A 26,087-nucleotide genomic window follows, 5' to 3' on the forward strand; every position below is an offset into this window, starting at 1 on the left:
TCTACTGGCTCTAGGGAAGAATCTACTTCCTGTTTTTTTTAGCTTCCTGATATCTGACCCCTTCTTTGGGACATGACCCCTTATTCTCTTTTCAAAGTCAGCATTGGCTAGGCAAATCATTCTTAAACTCCCTAGTTCCAACCATTGCTCTACTTCTTTCTTCTCATCTCCTGTTACTTTTAAGGACTGTGATAACACTGGGCTCATCGTAAAAATCCAAGATAATCACCCTATTTTAAGGTCAGTTTATTAGCAACCTTAATTCCATCTTCAACCCTAAATTTCTTTTGCCAGGTAACCTGACATTCACAGGTCCCAGGGACTGGAACATCTGGGGACAGGGAGCATTATTCTGCCTACCACAGTACCCATATGTACATGCTCCTTAAAGGATACCCAGGTCTTAAATTTCTCTTGCATCCTCTCAGTGCCTAGCAGAGTAGATAGATATTTCTGAATTTGGTTGAATACTGCATCCACAAAGGAATTGGGTAGGCATGTAGTAAGTAGATCAGTCATAGCAAATAGCTTTTTGTTTATTTCATTCTCTCAAAATTAAAAAAATATATATTTCCATCAGGTAACTGAAAAGCAGGCTTAGCAATTAATTAAACTAAGTGATTTATTATTTATTTTTATCTTCTTTTATAAATCAGTAACACTACCTGGATTTTGGGGTTGAGGGTTAAATAAAATAATGTCTGTTTTCCTTTCATCTTTCTTCATATATGTGGTCGGCCAGCTGGTGAACTACCTACTACTTTTTTCATCCTTTGCCCATACCATCTAACCAACCAAACTTCCCTCACCTCTTTGCAAATGAAATTGAGCTTGCTTATGTATAGATCTATGTAGCTCATCTCTCCCCCAAAAGGGACCCCAGAGAGGATGTCAGGTTGAGAGATAACCAGCTGAACGAGGGGTAGCACCCCCTACATATATGTTGTTCAGAATTTGTGCACAGATGCCCCAGCTAGGCTGAGAGCCTTCCAGGGGTCTTGGGGAAGAGGTCAGTGCACTTCACTGAATCCAGCCAGGAGGACACATCGCCTGGGTCTGATGACAATGGAGATTCTCAGAGTCACCTTTCTGTCCTTCCTGCTCCAGCCAGTTGGGGCAGGAGTAGCATCCCCTTGTCTTTCGGAAAGAGGCTGTGCTTTATTCATGATAGGTCTAAAAGGAGAGCACATTTATTTTACCAATATGTAAAGATTTGGGAATAGTATTTTTTTTTCCCCTTTAATGGGGTGGGGGTAGGGAGAGGGCTATTACTACCAATATGAAATTCAGCTCTCCGTCTTCAAGAATTGCAATCTGTGGCTGGTGTTGGAGGAGAACTTAAGAACTTATTAACAGGAGCAGCGTAATTTGCCTCTGCTCAGAGCCACATCACCCACAGGCAGGCGGGTTCCGCCAGGTCAGCAGTTAGCGGGAAGTTGCACCGCTTCGGCGTCCACGCGTTCGCGTTGCCCGTGCCCTTGCTGTGGAGCCGACTTGTCAGGATTCTCGTAAAATTCCTCAGCGATAGCTTCTTCTGTTCGCTTTATTTCCTTAAGTGAACATCTGTCTAATTGTTCACCTCCATTGCTTTAGTGCTTTCCTCATGCTTTCTCTCTTTCCAGACAATAAACTTTATTTTCTTCATAAGAATTCAGTCTACGCGAGGGTATTAGGCAGCTTGTTTGCACCTTTTAATTCCTGGATGTCTTCCAGGAAGGCTCTTTGCAGTAGTTCCAGTGGGTTCATCTGTGAATCACGGAAGACAATGCAGCATTGTGTTTGGGTTTTTATCAGTTACCTTCTGTTTGTAAACATCTGTTTGGAAACGTTTGCTGGTGCCCACCCTCGCCCCCCAACTCCCAGCAGAAGTAAAGGGACTCATTTCTTTTTGCTTGGCAGAGGGATATGAATGTCGTGTCGGCGGATTTTTTTTTTTTTTTTACTTTTATTTTTGTCCCGGTCAGGTGCATAGGTGTGTGACTATTTAACTGAGACCCATAGACTCTGCACCTGTGCCAGATGACTTCCACCAGGGAATCGACACTTTATTTCATTAATGGCTACGAAACCTCATTCTTGCAGTTTAATTTTGATGCTGATTTTGATGATGTATTGAGAAACTGTATAAACCAGCAATTACAACTGGAAAACATTACTGTTTTTGAAGCAACCGTTATTTTTCATATGCTTAAAAATACCCCATAAGCTCCTTTTTTGTTCTCCATTACATTTTATTTTTGTCTTTCTCATTTACTTATTGCTAGAACTATGCCAATAAGTATTTGACTTTTGTTTTCTGACTCACTGTAAGGATGTTTTTATTGAAACTGTGTAAACTATTTAAGTCTTTTCATAATTATTGATATGTTCCTTTCCCATTACGTCCAATTAATTTTATGCTTTTTATTGTTCATGTTTTTGTGTTTTCATAATCTTTTGATTATGGGAATTTCAAATATATTCAAATGTGAAGAGCACAGAGTAGCAATGAACCCCCCCCCCATATGCCAGTATCCTCACTTCAGTAATAAAGAAGCTGTTTCTCCCCTCTCAGTCATGGTTCCTTTGTGCATGTGAGTACATCAGTATGTGTGCATAAGTACATATGCAAACATGCATGTGGGGGCACACACATGCATGTCTAAGTTTGTCTAGTCTATATTGTATGTTGGTTTATGTTTGGTGTATGCAAATAAAATCTGGTTTAAAATTACAGTAAAGTGAAAGTAAAACCCATCTAAGTAGTGAAAATTCGAAGCCCCTATTATGAAATGCTTGCTCTCCCTGTGGGTTTGTGGACATGTGAGAGGACCTTGGTCCCTCTGCAAGGAGGGAAAAGGCATCTTGCCTCTCCAGCTGATTCTCAGCCTCTCCTCTCTCAGCCTAATCGCTGTTTCTCTGAACCAAGCAGTAACAGGGCCAGGGCATGGGGCAAAGAGGTGCTCTCTGAAAGACTGGAAGTTCTCATGCACCGCAAGCATCTGGAGGTGAGGCTTTGCCCAATCAGCCTGATTTCTAAATGAAGCCTGCCTGCTTATGGCTGGGCATATCTTTACCACAACTCCTGTGCATTTTCTCAAATGTGATTGTAGCTATATGGGAATAGGTTTTTAGAAGAATGAAGGAGGTAGTATCAAAGGACAATGGGCATTGACTGCTTTCTCGCCCTCCGTGCAGATCTGGCCTGAACAGCCCCCAATTTAAATCATGGCTCCGAAGTCCCTAATATCCATCAGTGCTCTCTGTAACAGGAAGCCCTGTGGGTTGCTAGTTGAATCCTCTGGGTGATGTTGTAATGACAACAGGGGAACCACCCTTAGAAATGCTAGATTCCATAAAGACCTTACTTGGGGAGAACCACAGATATCCCTCTTTCCCAGCAGGCACAGGCACACACACAAAGATACAGAGACACTAACAATGCACACACAGAGTCAGAGTCACACACACATATACACATACAAAGAGAACCATATACACAGGCACACTTAGAATCCTGATAATGAATTTTCCACTGATTGAAAAATAATGTAGTTGTTTTCATAAATTTCACAATTAGATGTACACATACACAAAAGAGGAAACAGCACTTTAGAATCTCAGATGTAATCACTATTAGTGTTGTTTGTATCTTTTTTTGTCTTTTTAAAACCCCAATACATGTGTCTATAGTTCTTAAGTTGCAATCATACTGTAGGTTTGATTTTTGTTTTTTTTACTTTACATATTTTGGGCATATCAGGGCAGGACAGTGCTAGTGACTCTCTACTATACCTTTATCACTTACTAAGTGAATCCCTTATTGCTGGTACAGGTGCTGTTTTCAATTTTTCACAATCATGAACAATGCTGCCGATTTACCAGGGATAAGTGAGGCTTTTGAATGCATATTGGTCATTCTTCAAAAAGGTGGCTTCAGTTTGTACTCTTTTCTCAGCAGTGTACAAACTTGCATTTCCCCACATTTTTACCATCAGTGTGTTTTTATCATGTTATAATGATTTGTATTATGTGCTGAAATGAGCATGTATCTCCATTTCACTGATTACAGAGAAGGGGACTGAGTTTGTCCAGAAAATTGTCCTATTATTCTTCTCAATTAAAAAGAAAGGTGTTGAACAAAATGTTATAACATTTCACATAAAACCTTTAAAGCTTTCAGATTAACCTGCAAAGAATGGTGTGCATGCAAATTTAGGTTTTTTTTTTTTTTCTATGCTCCATCCTTGTTAAAGCACTAGTCTTTAAGACCCCAAAATTGTTATAAGGAGAACACTCAGAAAACACATGGCATCAATAGTTGGCTTCTAGGAAATAAATGAACCAACTTTTAATTTTTTTAAAGAATTCTTTTTTAAAAAGATTTGTTTATTTTTGTACATAAGAACTGGGGTATAGGCCAGAGGTATGGGGTGGTGAGAGGAGTTATCAGAGACAGAGTGGGGAACAGAACAGGCAGACTGACTGACATACACTGCTGAGGGGAGCAGTGGGTGAGTCAGGAGAGGTCTTCTGGGCCATGTGGGTAGCTCCCTGGCCAGGGATCAAACTCTTGCTGCAGTGGCTGTGGATAGTTTCATAGTGCTGAGTCTTAACCCCTTGCACCACCAGGGAGGCACAAGGCAAATTTTATTTAGTTGCAAAACCATGTTGGAACTGAAAGAGCTAAGAGTTTATCAGCATTTCATTGCCTTATAAAAGAAAGGGTATTTTAATAGAAAACATTGTAGGAACTTTACCTATTCTAAAAGATAGCTATTGCATTTTATTTGATTAATTTTTATCTTGAAGTAACTTTAGACTCATATAGAACTTGCAAAAATAGTACTGACTGTTCACTTACTTCCACTAATTTCAACACTTACTTGGCATCATTTAATTATCAAAAACCAGTAAGTTGATATTGGTACATCATATTAACTAAAATTTTAATTTTTTGACAGTTTTTCCCCAATATCTCCCAACCACAAAAATAGTTGCTACCCATTATCAGGGTTCAAAATGCTTTTTGTGCAGTGGTCACTGGGATTTATGTGTATGTGTGACAGAGAGAGAGAATGAGAATAAGAAATCCCTCACCCTACTATGTATAATTTATAGATTGCAGTATACTCATGCATTCCTGTCAATGCCATAACTTTCTAAAATCTTGCTTCTAGAGTGTGCAAGTGAGGGGAGCTATAATTTGCCAGGGTTTCCATTAGACCTCTGCCTCCAAGAGTCCCAAAGAGAGAACGTTCCTTTTGCTACTGAATAACCTTGACCAGCACCATTCTTGTCGTCTACTTGCTCTTGATATTGTCAGTCCCTCAACCTATTAGAAACAAAGAGCAGGACTCTGGAAGAAATCCTGGCCACACCTGTGGACCCCAACCCTCTGGTTCACAGCTGAGATGGTGGGGCTCCTAGGGGGCTTGGGAGTTTGTCCTGAGCCACATATGAGGCTAGGGGTGGAGCCCCACTAGAAACCAGGGGAATGGACTCTAGACCACCCCCTGCCATCTTGCCGCGGTGCTTACCCCAGCAAGCCTGTCGCTCCCGCCATTGTGTCTGACTGACCAAGTGGATGAAAGGAATTCTTCAGAATGGTTTCTTAATAATAAATGCTTACATTTTCTCCTGGCCCAGGGCCAGCTCCCTCTCTCAATCTTGTTTTCAAGGTTGAACATTCCTTCAGCCTCAGTGACCTTGTCCTTACTGGCCTGAGGATGTCGCTCTCTATCCATAAGCCTCCTTTCCAGGGATGGTGTTTGCAGCGAAGACTATAATTTTATTTGGGGTTTGGATATACTGATTACATTTTAGCTTCTGGTATATTTTCTTACCTGTCACAGCCATTAAATTTATTTTAATAGTTACTCTACCCTCCTGATAGCCACTAAAGGGGGAATTGGATATTGTCTATCAATTGGCTAGTCTGTGAACTAAGGCTGTATCTAATTACAAGGCATTGTATCGGTTCTGATTTATTAACCATTTACTGTGCTTGGGAGAAGGTAGCATTTTTAGTAGCACCGTTCTGTCTGGATGTAGCATTCCAGGAGGGCAGGGTGCCCGGAATATCACCGATCTTACAGTTATTACTTTGTGTCATATATAATCTTGTTTTTTCCCTGCAACAAATAAATCTTTGGAACTCCCTGGAAAAAAAAAAAGAGAGAGAGAGAGAGAGAGAGAAACATTTGTGGTTACAGTATAATAAAAATAAACCGTTTGTCGTGACTACAGCTGACATTTATCAGCCTGTTTGTGGGTGCTCTTTCTCTCTCTCTATAATACAGAACATAATTTGTCACTTTGTAAATACATTCCAGTCTAAATCCCTGCCAGCATCTGTTAGTGTTTGAAGGATTAATGTGTTGCCCGTGTATGTCTGCACTTCCAGGGAACAGTGTAGCATATGATTATGGATCTGGGAGAGCAGGGGAACAGGGCATTTTCTCTGCTTTTTCCGACACATGCTGCCTCTCTGGCCTTTTCTGTACCTCGTTGTGGGTAGGTACTTGGAATTTCATCCTTTGCAGGGAGTCTGATGGTCTTAAGCCTCTCTTCTCCCTTTCATCATCCTGGCCATAGGAGAGGTTGATATGCACTAAGGGTGAACAGTGAGATCCATTCAGGGTCAGCTTGGACTTGATCGTCTGTGCTTTTTTCCTCTGATCTATGACCTCAAGTTATTTAATTTCCATTTCCTCACAAAATGAAGTTGCTAACACCTATCCTTTAAAGGTTCGGAGGATAAAGGAGGAAATAAATACAAGTCAAAACAAAGTGTCCTGGGAAGGACCTGGCCAAGAGTCACTGGTTGGGGTGCTCTTACCCTTCATCATTGTCAATGGGGTTGTGTCACTTGGAGGATCCCAGTGTTCTGAGCCATCTGGAGATTATGATTTTGTTTTGGCTTTCATCTTTTCTCATTAATTAGTGGATTTTTCCATTTACTTGAGAATATTTATATCCCCATAAATCAGCTACTTGGTGGGTTCCTGGCTCAGAGAACATTCTGCCAGTAAGCAACTGGTTCTCAATAAGGCTTGGTCCCAAATCCTGGCAGTTCTGAGGGATTTAAACCCTGGCCAATGGCAAAACGTTTCAGATTTCTATTGGAAGAGCCATCTTGCTCTCCCCAGCAGAAGACATGATTCCCCCTGAATGATAAATTTAAATGACAAGGCAGGCCACAATTTATTTTCCTATTTGGAATGGCTACAGTTTGTTTCACGGTAGAAGAAACGGCCTGCTTAGTAACTCTTTTGTGAGCAGTCTCTTTAGTTGATGATTTCATTGCTTTGTTTTTTTGTGTTTACTTCTGTCTGCTGTATCTTGGGTTGTCCTCCAACCCAAGCTGTGTCTGTGTTTGCACCTCTTTTCTCTTCTTGCATGAAGAAGAAAATGTTAGTTCTCTTGTCTTTAGAAGTGTGTGTATGTGTGTGTGTGTATTTCTGACATATAAACACATCTGAACAGAACAGAAATATCATGCCCACATACTCTGTGGCCAAGATGGGGCTTGTGATTTTATGCTTGTTGTTGGGATTCTGGTGAGAACCTTTAGCAATTCTGGGAGTATATCTTTTGAGCCCAATTAAAAATGTCTATTTTTCAATATTCTAAATGTCCCAGGATTGGCACTTTTGGGAAAAGTTGAGAAAACCCTGCTGCAATTTTTTCACTGGCTTTTATAAACATCTAGAAATGCCAAAAATATATTTTAAAAAGCTTCTGTGTTCAAACAGACATGTTGAATTCTAGAAACCAGTTCATGTAATATTCCTGAAATTTGTTTAATAGGAGACACATTTTGCAAGGCTCAACAGTAACAGATGCCCACTGCTAAGTCCATTTGTACATGCTCAATCCCCCACGCTGTTTTTGTCGGGTGTGATCATTGCTTTTATCAATGACCAGTGTGGTACAACAGCACATATTTCATTCTGTAAGGTATTGGTCTGGTACTCTCCTCCTTTTCTCTCATATATTTATCAGAATCTTCAAATAATGTTAAGGCTAAGACTGTCAGTCTTGGGGGGAGCATACTGAACTTTCTTGACCCTGGTTCTAAAATAAGAGTCAGCGAACTGTGCTCTGGGGGAGGAAATCCAACCCCAGATCTATTTTTACAAACAAAGTTTTATTGGAATGTGGCCATGCCATTCATTTACATTCACACTGGCAGCCTTTGCTTTCTTGCTACCAAAGTTGAGGAATTTGTATGGCTCATAGAATCTAACATACTTTCTGTCATGCCCATTACAGCTAAAGATTGCTGACTCCTGTTCTGGAGGGTTCATGGCCATTTGGAAAGAAAAGCCTGTCCCACTAAATCAGAATGGCAGGTGGTTACATGAGTATCTTATCTCCACACATATGGGAACAATTCAAATTACACATGACTTAGTTATCAAATTTAGTTAATCCAAGGCCTAGAAAACAGGGAGAGGGGAGAGGTCAAATATAGCTGTTTTTTTCATCATAAAGTTAAAATTTTGAATGGGCAAAATAAACCCAAAAAAGTATAAATGGCTTGGGTTCATGGAGGGAACAACATTCCTGGGAGCAAAGGTCTGGAGCCCCATAGTGATCTCCTGGACTTGGGGATAATCCAGGGTTGGGAAGGAAGTTCTGGCACAGACTCAAAGAATTATCTTATAAGGAGAACTGGCTTATCAGTCTTGAGGGACAACTGAAATCCCAGGCCTGCCAGCTACTAATTATATAATGTTTTGCAGTTTTTTTCATGCTTTCTCCGTTTTCTTTATAAAGTACGAACAATTAGATATTTTTTGTAAGGGCTGTTTAAGGCAAAATGTGATGAAGTCTGTAATCGTCCCTTCCCTGAATAGCATCTGCCAGAGAATAAGTCTTCCAAGTGTTTAATTAACAGTAAGTTTGGCCTCATGAAGTGGGTTTTGTAACTTATACAAGGGAAGAACGTCTTGTATCCTAGATGTGTGAATAAGGGTGACACTTGCATTGCCTGGCAAATGTGATCCTCTGCCTTAACAACCCAAATTCCTTTTGGGTGATGTGTGGTGTACCTGGATTCCCAGAAAGGAGGGAAACCTCATCAAGTCAGTACTTTATGAAAAAGTGCCACATGTACCAGCCCTCCCCCTGCCCCGCCCCCATTCACAGCCGTGAAAGCTCTGGGTTATCCTGATACACAGAAACTTCCTATAGAGAAAGAACAGCTGTATTATCAAACAAAAGGGAGAAGGGGAAGATGCTGTTTATAAATATTGAAGAGGCAGGGAGAGTGTGCACTGAGGTCAAGCTGCTTTCACATGCATGCCATCCAGTGGGGACTCCTGATGGGCACAAATGAGGTGGGGTCTCCTGAGCTGCCCCATCCCCACGCTAATGCTGTCTGGATGCTGTTCTGAAAACACACTTCTAATTTAGCTGGATGCTTAACTTAACAATTGCCCAATGTGATGCATCTGTCCCATTTGGCTACAAGAGAGCAAGGAGGGCATGAACAGGGTCACACGCTGATGCCCATATTTGCATGCTTCCCCCACAGAGAGGACAGAGCTTGGGTTTATTGCTTTGAATCTTGGTGCAAGTGTAGAATTCCCGGGACCACTCATCATGGACTCCTGTTTGCATGTCATTACCTGAAGCTGTCCTGCATAAGTCACCAGCCTCAGCCTCGAAACAAAGGCACAGACCGGCATCTCCTCTTTCTCTGCGCTTCTTCCTCTCCCTCTACTCAACAGTAACCACAGCTAGGCTATCTTGGAAAAGAAGCCCATTAATGTGATATATGCTACTGGGCTGAAGCATTTGAATTAATTCACAGTCATAATGGGCTATTGTCTCTCAAAAGACTTTTCCAGGCTTATTTTATGCTGTTTGGGCTCCAGAGTCAATTGGCTTTTTCAACCCTGTAATGTAATGTCCACATCTTCCATGTCGGCTTCAAACCAGACATCCTTCTTCCCTGGACAATTGGCTCTCCTCATACCTTGGTAAAGGCCACCTGGAGCAACCAACACATCCTGACATCCTGACTCCTTTCTAGAGCTTTAGGCTCTGTAGGGGCTAGATGCTCCTTTCAAATGATCACCTATAGCAGTGTTCCCAGGTGACTTCTAGTGTATGATCCTCAGGGGGCTTTTTTCCAAGTGTGATGAATACAGTGTCCAAGCTCCTTTCATTTTGTGGCCCCATGTCGCCTAGAAACTCATTAGAGTCTAGGTTCATCTGATGAAGAAAAAAAGATACAGGGAGCCCAGTTCTTATGAGCAAGGATCCCGGGACCTGCACACTTTTCCTCTCAAAGGCTGTCAGTGGAGCTTTAGATGCCCAGCCAAGGAAGAGTTGCTGGTCAGTGTCTTCTCAGCACAGCCTGACACTTTGGGGAGGAAAGGCTAGTCTGAGGATTACTGGTTCTCTCTATGCACAGTTTATCTTTTTATTTATTTTATTTATTCAAGGTAACATTGCTTTACATCACTGTGTAAGATTCAGAGACAACAGAGGCACAATTTTTAATTCTAGTCTGTCGGTTTCTGTCTTTTAAAGTGTGAACCTAAGTCCATTTATATTTCTGGTGATGATATATTTGTACTAATCTCTGCATTTCATACTGCCTTTCCTCTCTACCAAGTATTTTCCTTTCTTCTTATTTCTAATTTTTTGTTTGGATTTTTTAAACTAATCCAGTTTCTTGATATATCATGACCTCCATACTTAATTTTTTTTTTCCTGATGGCTGTTGGGAAGTTAGAGATTTTCTTCCTTATTCCTCCTTACATTCCTGCATTTCCTTCCTTCTTCCCATATTTCTTCCTTCCTTCAAGTTACTCTTGAAATTTTTATGTACATATATACATTTTATCAGGTCTCTATTATTTTAAATTGACAAAATAAAATCTTATATGATTTAAATGGTAAAAGAAATTCCCACCTCCCACCACCCCAAAAAACTTCCTTGTTGTTTCAGTTCCTTCTCCAGCACCTTTGTACATGTAATTTATTTGACCTGTAGCTAATGCAAAATATGCACAACATTTGAGATAATTTGACTGTGACAGCTCTTTTTTGTGCATATTGTTCTGAGTTTTCATCCTTTTTCTGCCCTTATAAATGTTTTGGTTGGAACCTATGAGAGACTGCTAGGCGGATGCCACTTTAAACAGGAAATGTCATTTCTCTCTGATGCGTATTTAAAAATCTTTAATAGTGTATCTGTTGTATATCCTGCCTTGCCTCTGCACAAACTCTGAAAGAGTTCTCTTTTTGGATTCATCCATAAATTAATAATAACTGCCATGGTCACTCCTCAATGGCACTATTGCATGTTTACTACACACTTTGTATACCTAACCCTTATCCATCATCAGTGAGTGTGGCAACTTCTGACAGGCAGGCTCTCAGCCAGTCAGCCTGGAGAACCAGGAAAAAATGCCTGACTTTCCAAATGGCTTTTGGAAAATCGTTTCTACCAGTTTCACTAGCTTACTTTTATTTCAACTTGTGGATTTGTCCCAAGTTTAGTGATGTTTTACATTACTCCTTCATTTTATAGATTGAAGCTTGTCTTGAAAACCAGCTTTGTATCACTTACTGTGCACCAGATATTAGAGTTAGACATAGAAAATTGTGCATTTTAATTTACTACAAATGTCAATGTGAATTATTGGTTGTTTGGTTGTTTTCGTTCATAGTCTCCTGCAGTGTTCTTGGGAATGGAAATGGAAATTGCTATAACCTTTTTGGAGGACACCCAGCAAAAAATCTATCAAAATTTAAAATGTGGGTATCACTTGACCTAGCTATTCTACTTCCAGGAATATATCCTATAGAAACAAAAATCATCTCTTGCAGTGTATAGATATTGCAACATTGCTTTCAGTAGCAAAAAACCTGGAACCTACATAAAATACTAATTTCAGCAAGAGAAATACTTAACACGGGATAACTGCATAGTGTTTCATTGAATTCTTTCTCATAGTAATCCCAAGGAGAAGGTTCTCCTAGTATTTCTGTTTTTACAGATATGGAAAGTCAGGCCTTGAGAATTTAAGTAAAAAAAGTTTACAAAGCTAGTATATATAGCGTGTGGGAGGCTCAACTCTCCAAAGGGAATCAGGTTTTAGTAAATGATTGGACACCCCTACAATGGGCTAATAAGCATATTGGTTGAAAATAATGGGGCTTGAGCTCCATTTAGTTACATTCATTTATGTGCTGATTGGGAAAAAGCAGACTGTAAAATAACATATGAGCTGTGGTGCTATGTAGGAAAATACTCTTACACAACATTTTATATGTGTGGAAAACATTTTTCTGGGAGAATTTGAATTAGACTGTCAATCTCTCTTGGGATTTGAATGATACCTTTACTTAAAACATTAACTACTTCTGCATTATTTGGACATTATTCAAGGAGTCAGTTTTATTTTTGCAGCGCAAGATGGATTCAAACAGTTGAGGACCACTGAGGGTGAATCAGAGTGCCCCACTAAAGTTGCATAGGCAGCTTCAGCACATTTTGGGGTCAGAACATTATTTCTTGTTGTCTGTGTATGGTAGGATGTTTACCTGCATCTCTGCATCCCTAACCTGTACCCATAGATGTCTGCACACACCTTCAACAAGCTGTGGAAACCAGAAATGTCCCAAGACATTGCCAGGTGCCCCCAGGGGGGGAGTTAGAACATCACTGGGCAAGGACTCTGAGATTGTTTCTGCTGGCACAATCTCTCTGTGTGTGGTTTTCTCTACTCTAAGGACATGCTGAAGATCTCCTCCATCTGATGGTCTTGCAAACTTGCCTTCACTTAGAATTCAGGACCCCCTAAACCAGAGCAGACAAGTCTCATTTTTCTCACTCTACTCAGTTTAACTACTTTTGATCCGTCACCACATCATCCACAGGCCCCTGGTCTCTATGTTTTGATCTGTCCACCTCTTTCTGAAACTAGGGGGGGAGTCACTGATTTTCCTTCTATCAGCGACTTACTCCCCCAGTGTAGGGGGTTCCAATGTTTATTAACAAGTTTCATTAAGAACACAGCTGTTAAAGATTCAAAACAGATAGACTGTTCCTGTTGAGAATATAATTATACAGTAAATTAGCTGGTGTCCAGTAGGTTGCCTTTTAAGCATATCTTCAGTGTTTCCAGTACTTTACGTAAGATATAGGGCCTGTTTATTAAGAGTCTTCAACTGTGTATAAAACTAGAGCAGTCAAAAGTAATGGTGTCTGCTGAAGGATTCTTTATCATATGAATTTACCTTTAGTCATCTATTATTTATTTCAGCTATTTTATATGCCATTATAATAAATATTATGACAGAGAAAGCTTTTACGCTTCAACTTATTGTACTACTCTTTACTTGCCTACAATCCTTCAGGAAAATGTAACCATGCTTTACCTATAGTTAACGTAAATCATCACTTACATTAGAATGAAAAATTCACTATGAAAAAAGATTCTTTCTTCAATAGCGAGGCATAAATGCACAATCATGTTGACTGCCAAACTCCCGTGCCATTCGCTGTCCTTCCTTAAACTGTTTTTAAACTGCAAAGTGAATACATTGCATACAGGGAAATTGGAAGGTTTTCGAATATTTTCACTCTCTTGTTAGCTTCTGGCAAGATAAGCATTTTTTATCCAGAGTGCAAAATATTGCCAATTACTGTCTAAGCATTTTTAATAGTTTTGCTTTACATGGCACGCAACTCATATACCAAATTAAATAAGCTGTTATCCAGTGCAATTTCTCCTTGAATCAGCTTCACCATTACCTGTAGATATTGATACAGTTATTTTGTAAATTGAGTTCCAGCAACACAAGGTAAAAAATTTCACCTGTGTATAATGAAGAAAGAGTTGTCATGATTTTGGTATTAGGGATATTTGTGTATTTTGGAGGGGCAGGGAGGGAAGAGCTGGGGGTGCTTATGAGGACCCAGGAGTAGAGGTTGATGCTTAATGGTTGATTTGAAAGTTAAGAAAGACAAACTCTAGCCTTCAAGGCCTTAAGAAAAATCCAGGGCTTTACTAAGGATTGTTCTTCGTTTGTTTGAAATGTAGAATCTTTTTCAAGAGCATTTCTTTTTTAGCTAAATGCACAGTGATGTACAGGTTAAGTCAAACATGTAGAAGCTGTGAAAGAGACTTTCAGGTTCTACTTTTTCCTTGAGTTCCTACTTGGAAAGGGCAATTATCAATCTGTCCTTTTAATGCTTAGGTTTGGCCACAACTGGGGAAAACTCCTCATCAGACTTGCTTGTGATGCTAGGTTGGGTTTTTCAATGAAAGGTAGAGGAGCCAAAATTAGATTCCGATATCTGCTTCCTCCTGCATTTTGCAGGAATAAAGATCCTGTTGTCCATGCCACCATCACCACCCCTCAAACAACACTGGAGAAATTAGCCTTATGAAATCCCACATAGGATATTGATGAATTATTAAACCAGTTTAGTTAGATCTGTATTGTAGTTCAGTGAATAATGTCATGTCAATAATATGCTCAGCGCCAGTGTCTCTTGCTGTTGTAAATGTGACAACTTCTATTTAAGGTTTCAGGACATAAAACCAGGACTGAGAGTATGTAAAGTGGAAGCGTGAGAGACATCAGCATAATGCAATTAAGGCCCATTGGATTAGAATTTGCAGGATGCCATTAGCAATAAGCCCTGAATGTAGATTATTGCCTTGGTTACATTTTCTCTTTCAGCAATAAGCTTCTCTTGTAAATTCTAAACATATAAAGTAAATACAATATAAAATAGACACAAATCAGAATATATAGATGATGTTAATTTCTTTATAGCTGCTCAGGGTTCTGTGTTGAAGAACATGATGGTAGGGGCACAGCTCAGTATGGGATTGTAGTGAATTTTGGAACTGACCAGGTTTTGGAATCCTGGATCTGTGTCTTACTAGCTATTTCTCTTTCAATTCTGCCAGCCTCTGTGTTCTACTCTGTAAAATGGGGAAAATTATGTATGAAAAACTTCAGAGAGTTTTTCATATTAGTATTAAATGAAAAATAAGTGCCAGGTTTAGCATAGATACTCATTTTTTGCCCTTATTATGAAAAATTATGTGTAAGTAAATGCTGTTTTTAAGGAAATCTAGAAACAAGCTCTTCTGAATATGTAAGAGAGGGTAGGTCAGACTGACCACATCACACAGATTGAAACCTTCGAGGTAGAATATACAGTGGCTAACTCCCCATTAACAGTAAATCTTGCATCTTCAGTTTCATTGGATCAGTCCACCATAGTGGGATGAAAAATTCCTCTGGTTGTCTTGAGAACCAGCCTCCCTACATCCATTTAGCACATCTGGGTGTGTCCATCCTTCTGCCGCCCCCATCTGTACCCGTGTGCTCCTCTTTCTGATCATCTAACAAGTTATCTTTTCACACAAGCATTTCTTGCTTGCTAGGGTTGTGCCAAAAGTGGATTCTTTGATCCAACCAAGTGGAGGAAGCAAGGCTCATACACTAGTCAAGAGTGATTGTAAGTATAATCACTTGATATCACTGATGGGGAAGAAAGGAAAGAAGAAAAGGAGGTGGAATCCATGGAATATTTATTTTTCCTTTGAAATATATTAATGAATGAGTGAATGAATTCACCCTTGCAAATGTTCCTCATTGTTGACCAAGAATAGGACAGCTTGCTGCCTGAGTGAGGTGATTACAGATCCGAAAGTTTGCAGTGAGGGCCTCTGAGGGGTGAGAAGGGTTGGTGAGCACAATGACAGGTGGGATATGAATGGTGGTTAAATTATGGTTTTGTGCAAATTGTGGCTCTGCTGGCTATTACCTGGGTGAAGTTGTACAGTAGCTTACTGGACTTCAGTTCGCCCACCTATGAAGTGGTGGGTGGTTCCTGGAGGCATGGAGGGGAGTATAGGAGTGCTGTGAAGCTGAAACTCAGAAGCCCAGTGCTTTGAGATTGCTCCCAGGAGCCAGTGATGCCCCCACTCAGTCCTATCAGGACAGAGTGAAGCACCTTAGTGCATATACTGATCATGATGGATGATGGTGAAAACAAGCACAAAAATCACCATTATGATATTCATTGTAAATAATTATAAATTACTTATCAGGTATTAGGCACTGTTCCAAGTCTCTCACATATATTACCTCATTTGTGGATAATACAGGTGCTATTACGGATCTCTCTTTACTTACCACAGGGTTACATCTCTATAAACCCAACCTAAAATGAAAATAGTCTAAGACAAAAATGCACTGACAACACCTAACCCAGTAAAAATCATAGCTTGACCTAGCCCACCTGAAACATGTTCAAAACATTTAACAATAGCTAGCATTTGTGCAAAATCATCTAACACAAAGCTTATTTTAGAATAAAATGTTGAACATGTTTCAGTTTATTGAACACTGTACTTAAAATGAAAACAAGAATGTCCTAATTTAAATTTTGAAGTAAGGTTTCTACTGAATGTGTATCACTCTCATACCATTGTTAAGTTGAAAAATTGTGAGTCGAAGACATTCATATTATCTCCCCTTTACAGAAGAGAACTGTGAAAGCCCAAGAAGTTCAGTTGCCCACTTGGTAGGTCCTGGAACTGGGATTCAGACCAAGGCAATCCAGCTCAGGCCATGACTGCATCAGCTCCTTTAGACTCAAGATACTCATTGACTTTGGGACCTGGGGTACCATGACCTCAGGGGGATTCAGTGAGCCTCCTTCCTTATACTCTGGGGTTGTGTTTATCCTGCGTTGCAGAGTAGCTATTCAGTCTTTCTCTACACACCATATGCTAATGAAATAAAGGAAGGGGACTGCAATTATTAATATGCTTTATTATTGAAAATTAGTGGGCATCCCATTTTCATGGTACCTTTCCAAATAATAAGGATAATGGTTATTATTTATATGTCTCATACCTTATGTACATGTATCATTATGCTAACAATGAAGGCCAACAAACATTTTCAAATAAAACAGCTGAGGGCCAGAACCCTCAAGTAACCTCCCTGCCTTCAGGCTGCCAATGCTCTGGTCATGCTGTGCTGCAGCTCCAGGTCAGCCTGGCTCTGCTGTGTCTGCTGTGGATGGCAATGTTTCCATCTCCCTACATCCCCCGCCCCCTTCTGTTTAAATACCGCACATTTCCCAGATGGTTCTTTTGGTTTCAGGCGGTATCACATCTGAGTCACACTTGGCTAATTCGTAGTCAAAAAATGGTATGAGCCATCACAGTTGCATCCCGACAGCCAGTAGCCCCTTTGAGATTGTGTGCACGGATCGCTGAATCTCCAAGACGGGTTTTGGAACTTAATAAACAACAGACCAAGAAGACTTGGTCTATTGAGGGTGCCAGTGACCTATGCTTCCCCCACCCCTCAGTGGCCCTGGAACCCAGGGGAAGGGAAGAAAACAATGTGGGCTTTTAATTATGTCTTCCTGGCTGAACCGTGGGTGTCAGGAGCTGCTTAGAAGTTGCCTGATGCTTTGTGTGCGGGATGCCACCTGTGCAGTTCTGTTTTAAAGTGATGGGTCCCAGCATCTGTATACATAATTTAAAATAAATTTACATTCCTATTTTGCTGGAGATGATAAGCCTGTGTCCTGTTGTGATTAGAGAAAAGAGAGGATGGGGGAAGGGTGGAGAGAGGTGTTTCATAGAATACTAAGATTTAAAATTCTTTGAATGAATTTTTAAAGTTCTGTTCAGCAAAGGTGAATTGATAGGTAGTAGAATGGTAGATGGATGGATGAGTTGGTGGATGGATGTAGAAAGGAGAGAGAGAAGGCTATATGGAGGACTAATAGTTTATTTGGGAGTGATGGGATTGTAGATGCTTTTACTTTGTCCACATTTATCTGTCTTTTCTGAAATTTTCTACAATTAATGTTAGTGTGCAATGGGAAATCGCCTGTGATAAGCCTGGAGGTAGACAGGGCTGTGTCACCAGCTGTTTGTTAGTATAGTTGATCTTTGTGATGTATTTCCGTTCCTCTTCTTTCTGTTCACATGGAAGTTTGTATCTTCTAGAAGCCAGGCACAGCCCCGTGACTTGCTCTCACTCTGAAATATGGGCAGAAGAGACAGTTATGCTGTTGGGTGGGAGGCGTGGAAATACCACACTGTAGAGGCTGGTGATGAGACAGTAGGTGGCTGGCTCCAGCTGCTTGAGCCCCTGCTGATCATGAGGGACATGGTCTCATTTTGTGACACCAAAGGCGTATTAATCCTTCGGTGTTTTACAGGGTAGAGTTTGGGGGGTTTCCTTACTGTATATTGATTGAAATAGGGTTCTTTGGTGGTGATGAAGCAGATGAATTTGGTATAGCCTATGTGAATCTATACATGTGATAAAATATGGCAGGGATTTACACAAAGGTATTCCAAATTAACAAATTAAACAAAACAAAACAAATGCACCCAAACACCCAGGGAAGAAATGCCTGCAGTCTCATACCCTGTATTGTCCAGCATCAATATTTTGGTTTTGCTGTTGGGCTAGGATACCTAATAGTCAGATGTCACTACTGGCGAAGTTGGGAGACTGATATATGGACACTGTTGACTCTATTGTTGTCACCCCTTGTCTTTATAATTAATTTTCGATAAAGTTTGTGAGTTAAACCGAGAGGGTAAATTGCGGTCAGTTGCAGACAAACAGCCTGCCTTGGTGAAGGAAGCCCACACTGGCAGACCCAGCCTCTTCCCCTCACCTCACAATGAGCAGCTCACCCATCATAAATGGCTCCCGATGGTAGCCCTTCCACTGTGCATGCCCGCGTAGAGCATATCACACGATAGATACTCTCAAAACATTTCTCATTCTGTCAATCAGAAAAGCAAAGCCCCCGACCCACACACATAAATGCACACACGCACCCTGATGCCCAAGCTGTGTTTTATGTCCCTGCACTAACTGTCTCCCACGGTTTCTCTGCATCCCTCAGGGTCAGTAGCAGAAACAGGAAACCTGATCCGGAGGGCAGGAGAATTACCTGAGTAATAGTGTGGACTTGAATCACTGTCCCCAGGAGTCTAGTAACCCTCAGCTTGTGGATTAGTCTGTTGAACTACTTGATGGCTTGTGACCCCTTGGTCCCCCTGGATGTGTATGTTCTGATTTTGTTCTTATTGCTAGTGGCAGCTCTGTGCTTTATTTTAAAGTGAAGGGGAGAGAAGGACCAAAAGACAATCTACCAATTGGAAGTTACACATACAGAGGCATGCACAGGCCTACTTGATCCTGCCGTTATTTTCAAAGCCGCATTGCTTTGGGGTTACCATCTGGGAATGTTCTCCCACTTTTATGGGGGGAATATGCGAATATGCACATCCATTTTTATAACATGTAGCCTGCCTATCCCTTGGGACTTCCAGAGGAGGCTTGGTTGAGAGGAACAGTATCTCAGCCACCCCCTCCCCAACAGGAAGAATCTCTGACTTTGCTCTTGCAGTATATTCAGAGGTCTGTAAAATTTTATGTACAGTGTGAGTGCCATGTTCCAAGCAAGTGAGACTGGGGCCAGAGGAGGCGGGCAGAGGGTGAAAGTCCACATTCCTGGCTACCTCTGAATATTAATTGTTTACAAGGCATAAGAATCTCTGTGGGGAATGAAAGTTAGCGTTGGCCACCTGAAGAGACTGTAGCCATCAGATAAGTATCAATTATTCAGACAGAAAGCGAGTGGGTTTCACTCTTGATCTGCAGGCCCTAGCTCTGTACACAGGGCATGACCTCACTGGAGCGGTTCACCTCTGGTGGCAGTGGCCTTCTCTATAGGACAAGGACCCCACAGTACTCTTCCCTGATCTCAGGAAATTCTAACAAGACCAAGTGTGGTCACTTTCTCTTTGTCCCTGGATCAAGCGAAATGCTTCTCTTCCTCCTTCAGAATTCTACAGGTTTCTGCATTGTTTGTTATCCGAGGAATTGAAATCTACATTGGCTAACTTGCCTTTGCTGCTGGGGGTCGGGAAGGCACTTTACACTGCACCCCGTCCCCTAGACATGATCTTGATCCTCTTCTAGGCTCTGCAGTGATAGCATGTTCCGGGAGGGCCCTTGGTGTTAACACGATTCTATCACCCTCCTGCATGGTACCCACCCAACCACTGTTTGCTGCAGGTGGCATCAGGGAATGCTTTTGGCAAGTAGGCATCTTATCCTTAAATCCCTCCCCTCTACCAGGCAGGAGATTGGGTGCTTTATACTTATCTTCACAACTCTGTAAGCAGATGACTAACACCCACCTTTTGAGAACAGGAAAATTGAGGCTCAGAAATCCTAACTGGCCCCAACTCAGTGATCTTTCCAGCTGTCCTTGCCTGATGTCTGTTGCTCAAGACTTGGAATTGGTTAGAGTCCAGGACTCAGGCTGCCGAGATGAGCTGCTGCAATACCCTGAGTGTCCTGGAGCGGCGCGTCTCCATCTTAGCCGGTCAGGTGGAGGACACTCAGCTGCGCCGTCTGTGGCTCCCTTCACAACCTTAGTGGTATCATGTTATTCTCTTGGTCTTTCTTTAGCATCACTGTCTAGACAAGAATTCCCAAGATCACTGTTAGTTTTATGGGATTCTTCTTTCCTGAACAGGCAGGTGGCCTCTGCCTTCTGGCCTGCATGTCCTTCAGAGGCAGATCTAAGAAGCCATAGTATTTAATCTGGGACCCTAAAGTCCAGCCAGAAGTAAAAATTAGATGTGTCCCATAAACACAAGGCAAGTCTGACAGACATCCCTGAGGTTGAGCTTTCCAGAGTCCTGCCTTGAGCCCTGGGACACAGTTGTTGCGAATCCTGACCCCTCCAGTCTTCTTCTCATGTCTTTGCTGGAGGGAACTTGTGCTTTAGCATTAGACTGCCTTGCATTGTCCTTGCCACCACCCTCTTCCTAGATTGGTGATGTCTTGTCAGATGCCAGTTTGTAAAATAGGGACAATATAGCCCATCTCTCAGTTGTTGTGGGCATGTGATGAGATGGCGACACGCAGCCCACGCCAGGCTCTGAATAGACGTGATCATGATTGGCATCACTAGTGTATCCATATGTGCACCACCTGTCTATGGAGTTTGTGGGTTACTATGCTGGGGTGGGGGTGGAGGCCTACATCCAGAGTTTTCCTGGACTAAACAAGAGGGATCTGGTCCTATCTGGGTCCATTGGAGTTTTGCCTGCTGTTGTACTTTCTATAAATGAGTTGTCCTAATTTTTGATGCAGACTTGGTGGAATCATTTCACAACCCAAATGGCAGCTTTTGAGATTAAAATGTCATCTGAATCCTTGCAGGAGCCAGGCTTTGTCCTGGTGTTCCCCTGTTGCTCCAATTTCTTAGGCCACAGACTGAGGGGAGAGAGCTTAGGCTGAGGACCCTTTGGAGTGGAACAGCACATCCCCCAGCCTGCAGGTTTAACAGAGTCCAGCCACACAGCCTCCCCAAACTTGGCAGTAAAAGCCCGTTCTTCCATTCATTCGATGATTTATATTCTCTCTGGGCGTCTAATATTAAACAGGGGAATTCTGACATGTTCCATAACACATTTACTGTAACTTGATACCATGAACTAAACTTGCTGTTATTTATCATTTCTTTTTATTTTCTCTCATTCCAGCACAAAGCCAAGGTAGAAGCAATGACCCTGGACCTTGCTCTGCTCCGTAGCGTGCAGCATTTTGCCGAAGCGTTCAAGGCCAAGAATGTGTGAGTGTTCCAGCAGCGGGTCATAGATCATAATAGCTTGCTTTTGTAATGTCTTTATCAGATGAACACAACTAGGGGAATGCAGGGCTGCGGTGGTGTCTCAGCGTCCAAACAGGGGACTCATTTATATTGGCCTTTTAGGCTGTGCTGTCCTTTCTACATTGTGAGTCACCCTCATTAAGGGATGTGTCATCGATCTAATAAGGGCTCCCCAGTTAAAAAAGAAAAGATAGAATTAAAACGCTCCTAAAAGTGCCAGTGAACAAAAACCAGCCCACATGTAAGTTAGAGATCCTGGTTAGAGATACTTTGCAGCCCACCTTAGAATTGAGGAAAAGTATAATTCCACTGTGTTCAGGAACAAGAGCCCTCGATATCCAGTATTGCAAGGGGGCCAAGAACCAAGCCATGAGGAGCTTCTGCTGTTTTCGCAAGCCCGTGATGATGATATGATGCAGTGCGCAAAGGTAGCTCCAGAAAAACATAGACATGTGTCATGAGACATTTGCTCCTTCTCGCCATCCTTTTTTGGTCTTTCAAGTTGCCTGAAGCCTCATCCCAGGGCCAGCGTGTTTTCTGTCATCGCTCACTGAGCTTTCTTTGGAGCAGGCCCCAGCCCAAGTGCTGGGGAACACAAGGGCTAGCTCCATTTTCCTACAGTCTTTCCTTCCCAAGTATTTATTTGTACGGTTGCCTCATATTTAGGGCAAGTTAGTACTGGCTTCTCATTTAACATCGCGGTTTCAGTTTCATTAAAAAATAGCTTCTCCAAATTATTTTTTTTTCAGTGAATTGAATTAAACATGAGGATTAAGTTAATAATAATCAGGTGGTGCCAAGGCTAAGATAGTTCCAGAAGTGGCACCAGAATGACTGGATTTGGGGAAGGCTGATAAAAGACAAGCTCCTTTCAGTTAAGCTCTGCTAGGATCATGGGTTTGGTAGTTCTCCAAGCAGGTGATGGATGTCCTGGGAGGCATCTGAACCACAGATTCGGATGGTCCAATGTAGGTCTGACAGTGCCATGCCGTGCAGGGTCTGCTCCCTCTTGAGGCTTTGTTCATTTCTCATGCTGCTCTTTTAGACAAGACATCTGTTCTCAAAAGCCATTTCTGGAGCAAGCAAGTGACCTGTATCCTTGAATCACACTGACAGGCTTTAGTGGAAGTTGCACCATCCTCCTAGGGGCAGGGCCCCTCCTGTGCATGCTCAGCTCTGTTGCTGACCATTACCAGATCTCCCACAGACCTTCAAGTCAGGATACGGCAACTACTTCTACATCATTGTCATTTCCACCTTCATCATTCATTGTTTATTTACTTAACACACGTATTCTGAATGCATCCCAAGTCCTGGGCCCTCTTCAAGGCTCTGGAAGAGAGTGACTGCCACTGGAAGCCCCGTTAACCTCAGGCAAGCCATAATCCCAGTTGTCAACAAGCAGTTTTATTTCTAATGACCCAGTCCTTAACCTAGAGTTTTTTTTTTTTTTTTAAGATTTTTTTTCTTTTTTCTTTATACAATAGCTGGGGTATAGGCCAGAGGCGCGGGAGGGTGATAGGATTCACCAGAGACAGAGAGGGGAGCAGAACAGGTAGACTGAAGGCACTGCTGAGGGGAGCAGCGGGTGAGACAGGAGAGGTCTGCAGCACCATGGGGGAATGGATATGCCTTGCAGGAATCGAACCCGCGCTGCCGAGGCTGCGGACAGCTTCACAGCACTGTGCTTACCCCACTGCGCCACTGGGGAGACCCCTTAACCTGAAGTTTTTGTGGTTGGTTGTGAGGGAGTAATAATGAGAAAAATAGCAGGAGAAGTAGCCCATCCATTGAATGCTTATTCTGGTCCATACACAAGGGATTTCCATGTTTTCTAAGTAACTGGTTGGGGTGACATTAGGATGAGCTCTATTCTACAGAGGAGGAAAGTGAGAGGAGAGAGTATTAATTATCTGAAGTCTCAAGGGTGAGACGCAGAGGGCCTGAGATCCTGCATGTTGAGTCACCCCAGAGCCCCTGCTTAACCGCCAGGCTATGCCCTGGTCTTTCATTTTCAATGAGATGGAGACTGAGATGAGAGACAGTGGGCGACTTTCATAGGGTCACTGGCCAGGCTGGTGGCAGATGCAGGATTTTCTCCCAGTTCTGACTCTGCTCTGGCGGGAGCTCAGAAGTGCTGCCTCTTCAGGCTCCCTCCAATCCTGGAGTCAGAATGCTTGGAAGCAAGCAGCTTTTCCTACGAGAGCCAACTGTTACATAATAGGACTAGCTTCCAAGTCTTAACAGGACCATTAGTTTTTAACCATTAAGTCGTTCAGAAATCATCAAATTCAAGTGCCTTTTGTAATCACCAAGCCAAGCCTAAACTCTTGGAGAAAGCCATCACCCATTTTGCCCTAATCCTTGATTTTAGCAAACAACTTGGAGCTTTTGTACTTCGAGGTTTAGAGACAAGGGCAATTTTCCTTTTAGCAAGCCCTGTACCACAATCCCTCTTTTTTATGTCTCTGGAGAGTACAGTCTTTTACATGGCTTAGAGAAATATTGTGGTGGCTAAAATATGCATAAAAAAGCGAGCAATTTTGCTTTTGAAATGCTGCCAGAGTGAATTCTCCCCTGGATAGACAGATGACAGTTCAGTACTTACAGGTCTTTAGATTCAGAGGACTGTCAGAAGTGAATGTAAGTGCCAGTGACTAGGCTGCCAGAAAAACACGTGTAGCTCTATTCTTATCACCTCCCATCTTCAGACATTAAAATTTCCTTGTGTGTAAAACATAATGACAAACGAAAGGAAGGCTGCCAGTTTGGAACCAATCTCTTTTTGTGCTGTTGGACCAAGGAGCGGAAAAACCCTAAAATGTAAATCCCACATGGATGCCCCCATTTCACATTTCCTTGTAAAGCTTGCCTAAGAGCATTCCAGAAATATTGTCAGGCTGCTTCTCCCTATGCACATTCCCTGGGTTCATGCTGTAGCTCTAGTGGGGCACTTCATGCTGGGACAGGCAGTGGGCTGTGTCGCTGGAGACAGAAAAGTCTAGAAACAGATGCAAACTGTAGACATGGGTTGGAGACGCCTCCTTGTGCCGTGGAGCTACCCTCCATCTGCCTCCAACCAGGAGGAGAACTGGATTCAGCCACTTCTGGGATATCCTTTCTTTGGGGGTACTTATGGGGAAGGAGGGAGGCCATCTCTATTTTATAAATTAAAGACCTTTTACAGAGAGACTGAATCACTTTCCTAAGATTCACAAGTGGTGAACCCAAGTCTGAATCCAGAACAGCTATTCCTTTAGTGACATCTTCTTCAGCCATGTTTTTCAGAATATGGAATTTTGTGTTCGTTTGCTATTGCTGAGTAACAAGTTACTCTGATTTAGTGAATTTAAAACATTGAAAACAACAAATAGTTCTGTTTTTCTCTCTTTGGTTAAATAGATTCCAATAAAGCCAATTTTAACCTATAGTTTCCCCCTCACTTTTTAAAATTTTGCATGGTTTTGTTTATTTCTTTTGTATTCATTACAGGGATTTCTGAATATCACATCCCCTCTGCAACTACCCTTTGACACTTCCCTTTTTAAAAAGAAACTTTAATGCACCATATTTATTTATTTTTTAAAGATTTATCTATGATTAAAGGAGAACTGGGGTACAGGCCAGAGGTGGGGGATGAGAGGATTTATCAGAGACAGAGTGGGGAGCAGAACAGGCAGACTGACTGAAATACACTGCTGAGGGGAGCAGACCAGAGAGGTCTGCTGCACCATGTGGGTAGCTCCCTGGCCCGCCAGGGATCTGACTAGTGCTGCAGAGGCTGTGGACAGCTTCACTGTGCTGTACTGAACCCCTTGTGCCACCAGGGAGGTCCTAATGCACCATATTTATTTGAACAATGTTGTTATCTCTGGTCTAGACTTCCTCTACACTAGAGTTGTCTATACTCAATACTAGTGACAGCATCCCCGTGGTATTTAACCTGTTCTTTTGTCTCCTAAGTTTCCTATGAAAAGAAGCTTGATCAAATTCCAGTTTAATTTTTTGGCAAGAATGCTTTGTATTGGCGGTATGGCCTTCCAACAAGAGGGCACAAAGTCTGGCTTCCATAGCCACTTTGAAGTCTCAGCACCAGCAAACCCTGACCATCTCCTTGCTCTGCCCACCCCCTTTCCAATCATGCATTCTGTTAGTCTCCACTCATTCTTCTGGGTGGTCAGCCCAGGAAACCTCAGCCTGCTTCCAGACACTTCTCCCAGAGTTAATGGTGGTGGTGGTCGGCCAGTGTGTCTCAGGTCGAATTATTTTGGGCATTACTGGAAAGTTCCAAACCAAAGCCTGTGGTAAGTCCCAACCAAACTGAGTTTTGAAGGCTATTTTTGTTTAAACTGCAATCCTGTAATGCAGCCAGACTCCC

At 42.0% G+C, this 26,087-nt stretch overlaps 1 protein-coding gene across 1 annotated transcript in view; it reads left to right on the top strand.

Annotated features, from left to right (window-relative positions):
• The window catches only part of WWOX (WW domain containing oxidoreductase), a gene marked incomplete at both ends in the record, with an annotated part of 917,223 nt that overhangs the window by 216,452 nt on the left and 674,684 nt on the right, over nucleotides 1-26,087 (top strand). The window contains one exon of the mRNA XM_084256789.1: nucleotides 21,582-21,670. Coding sequence (XP_084112915.1) covers nucleotides 21,582-21,670 — 89 coding nt within the window. The remainder of the gene's footprint in view (nucleotides 1-21,581; nucleotides 21,671-26,087) is intronic.

The sequence above is a fragment of the Talpa europaea genome (assembly GCF_964194135.1).
Source record: "Talpa europaea genome assembly, chromosome: 16".
Classification (NCBI taxonomy): domain Eukaryota; kingdom Metazoa; phylum Chordata; class Mammalia; order Eulipotyphla; family Talpidae; genus Talpa; species Talpa europaea.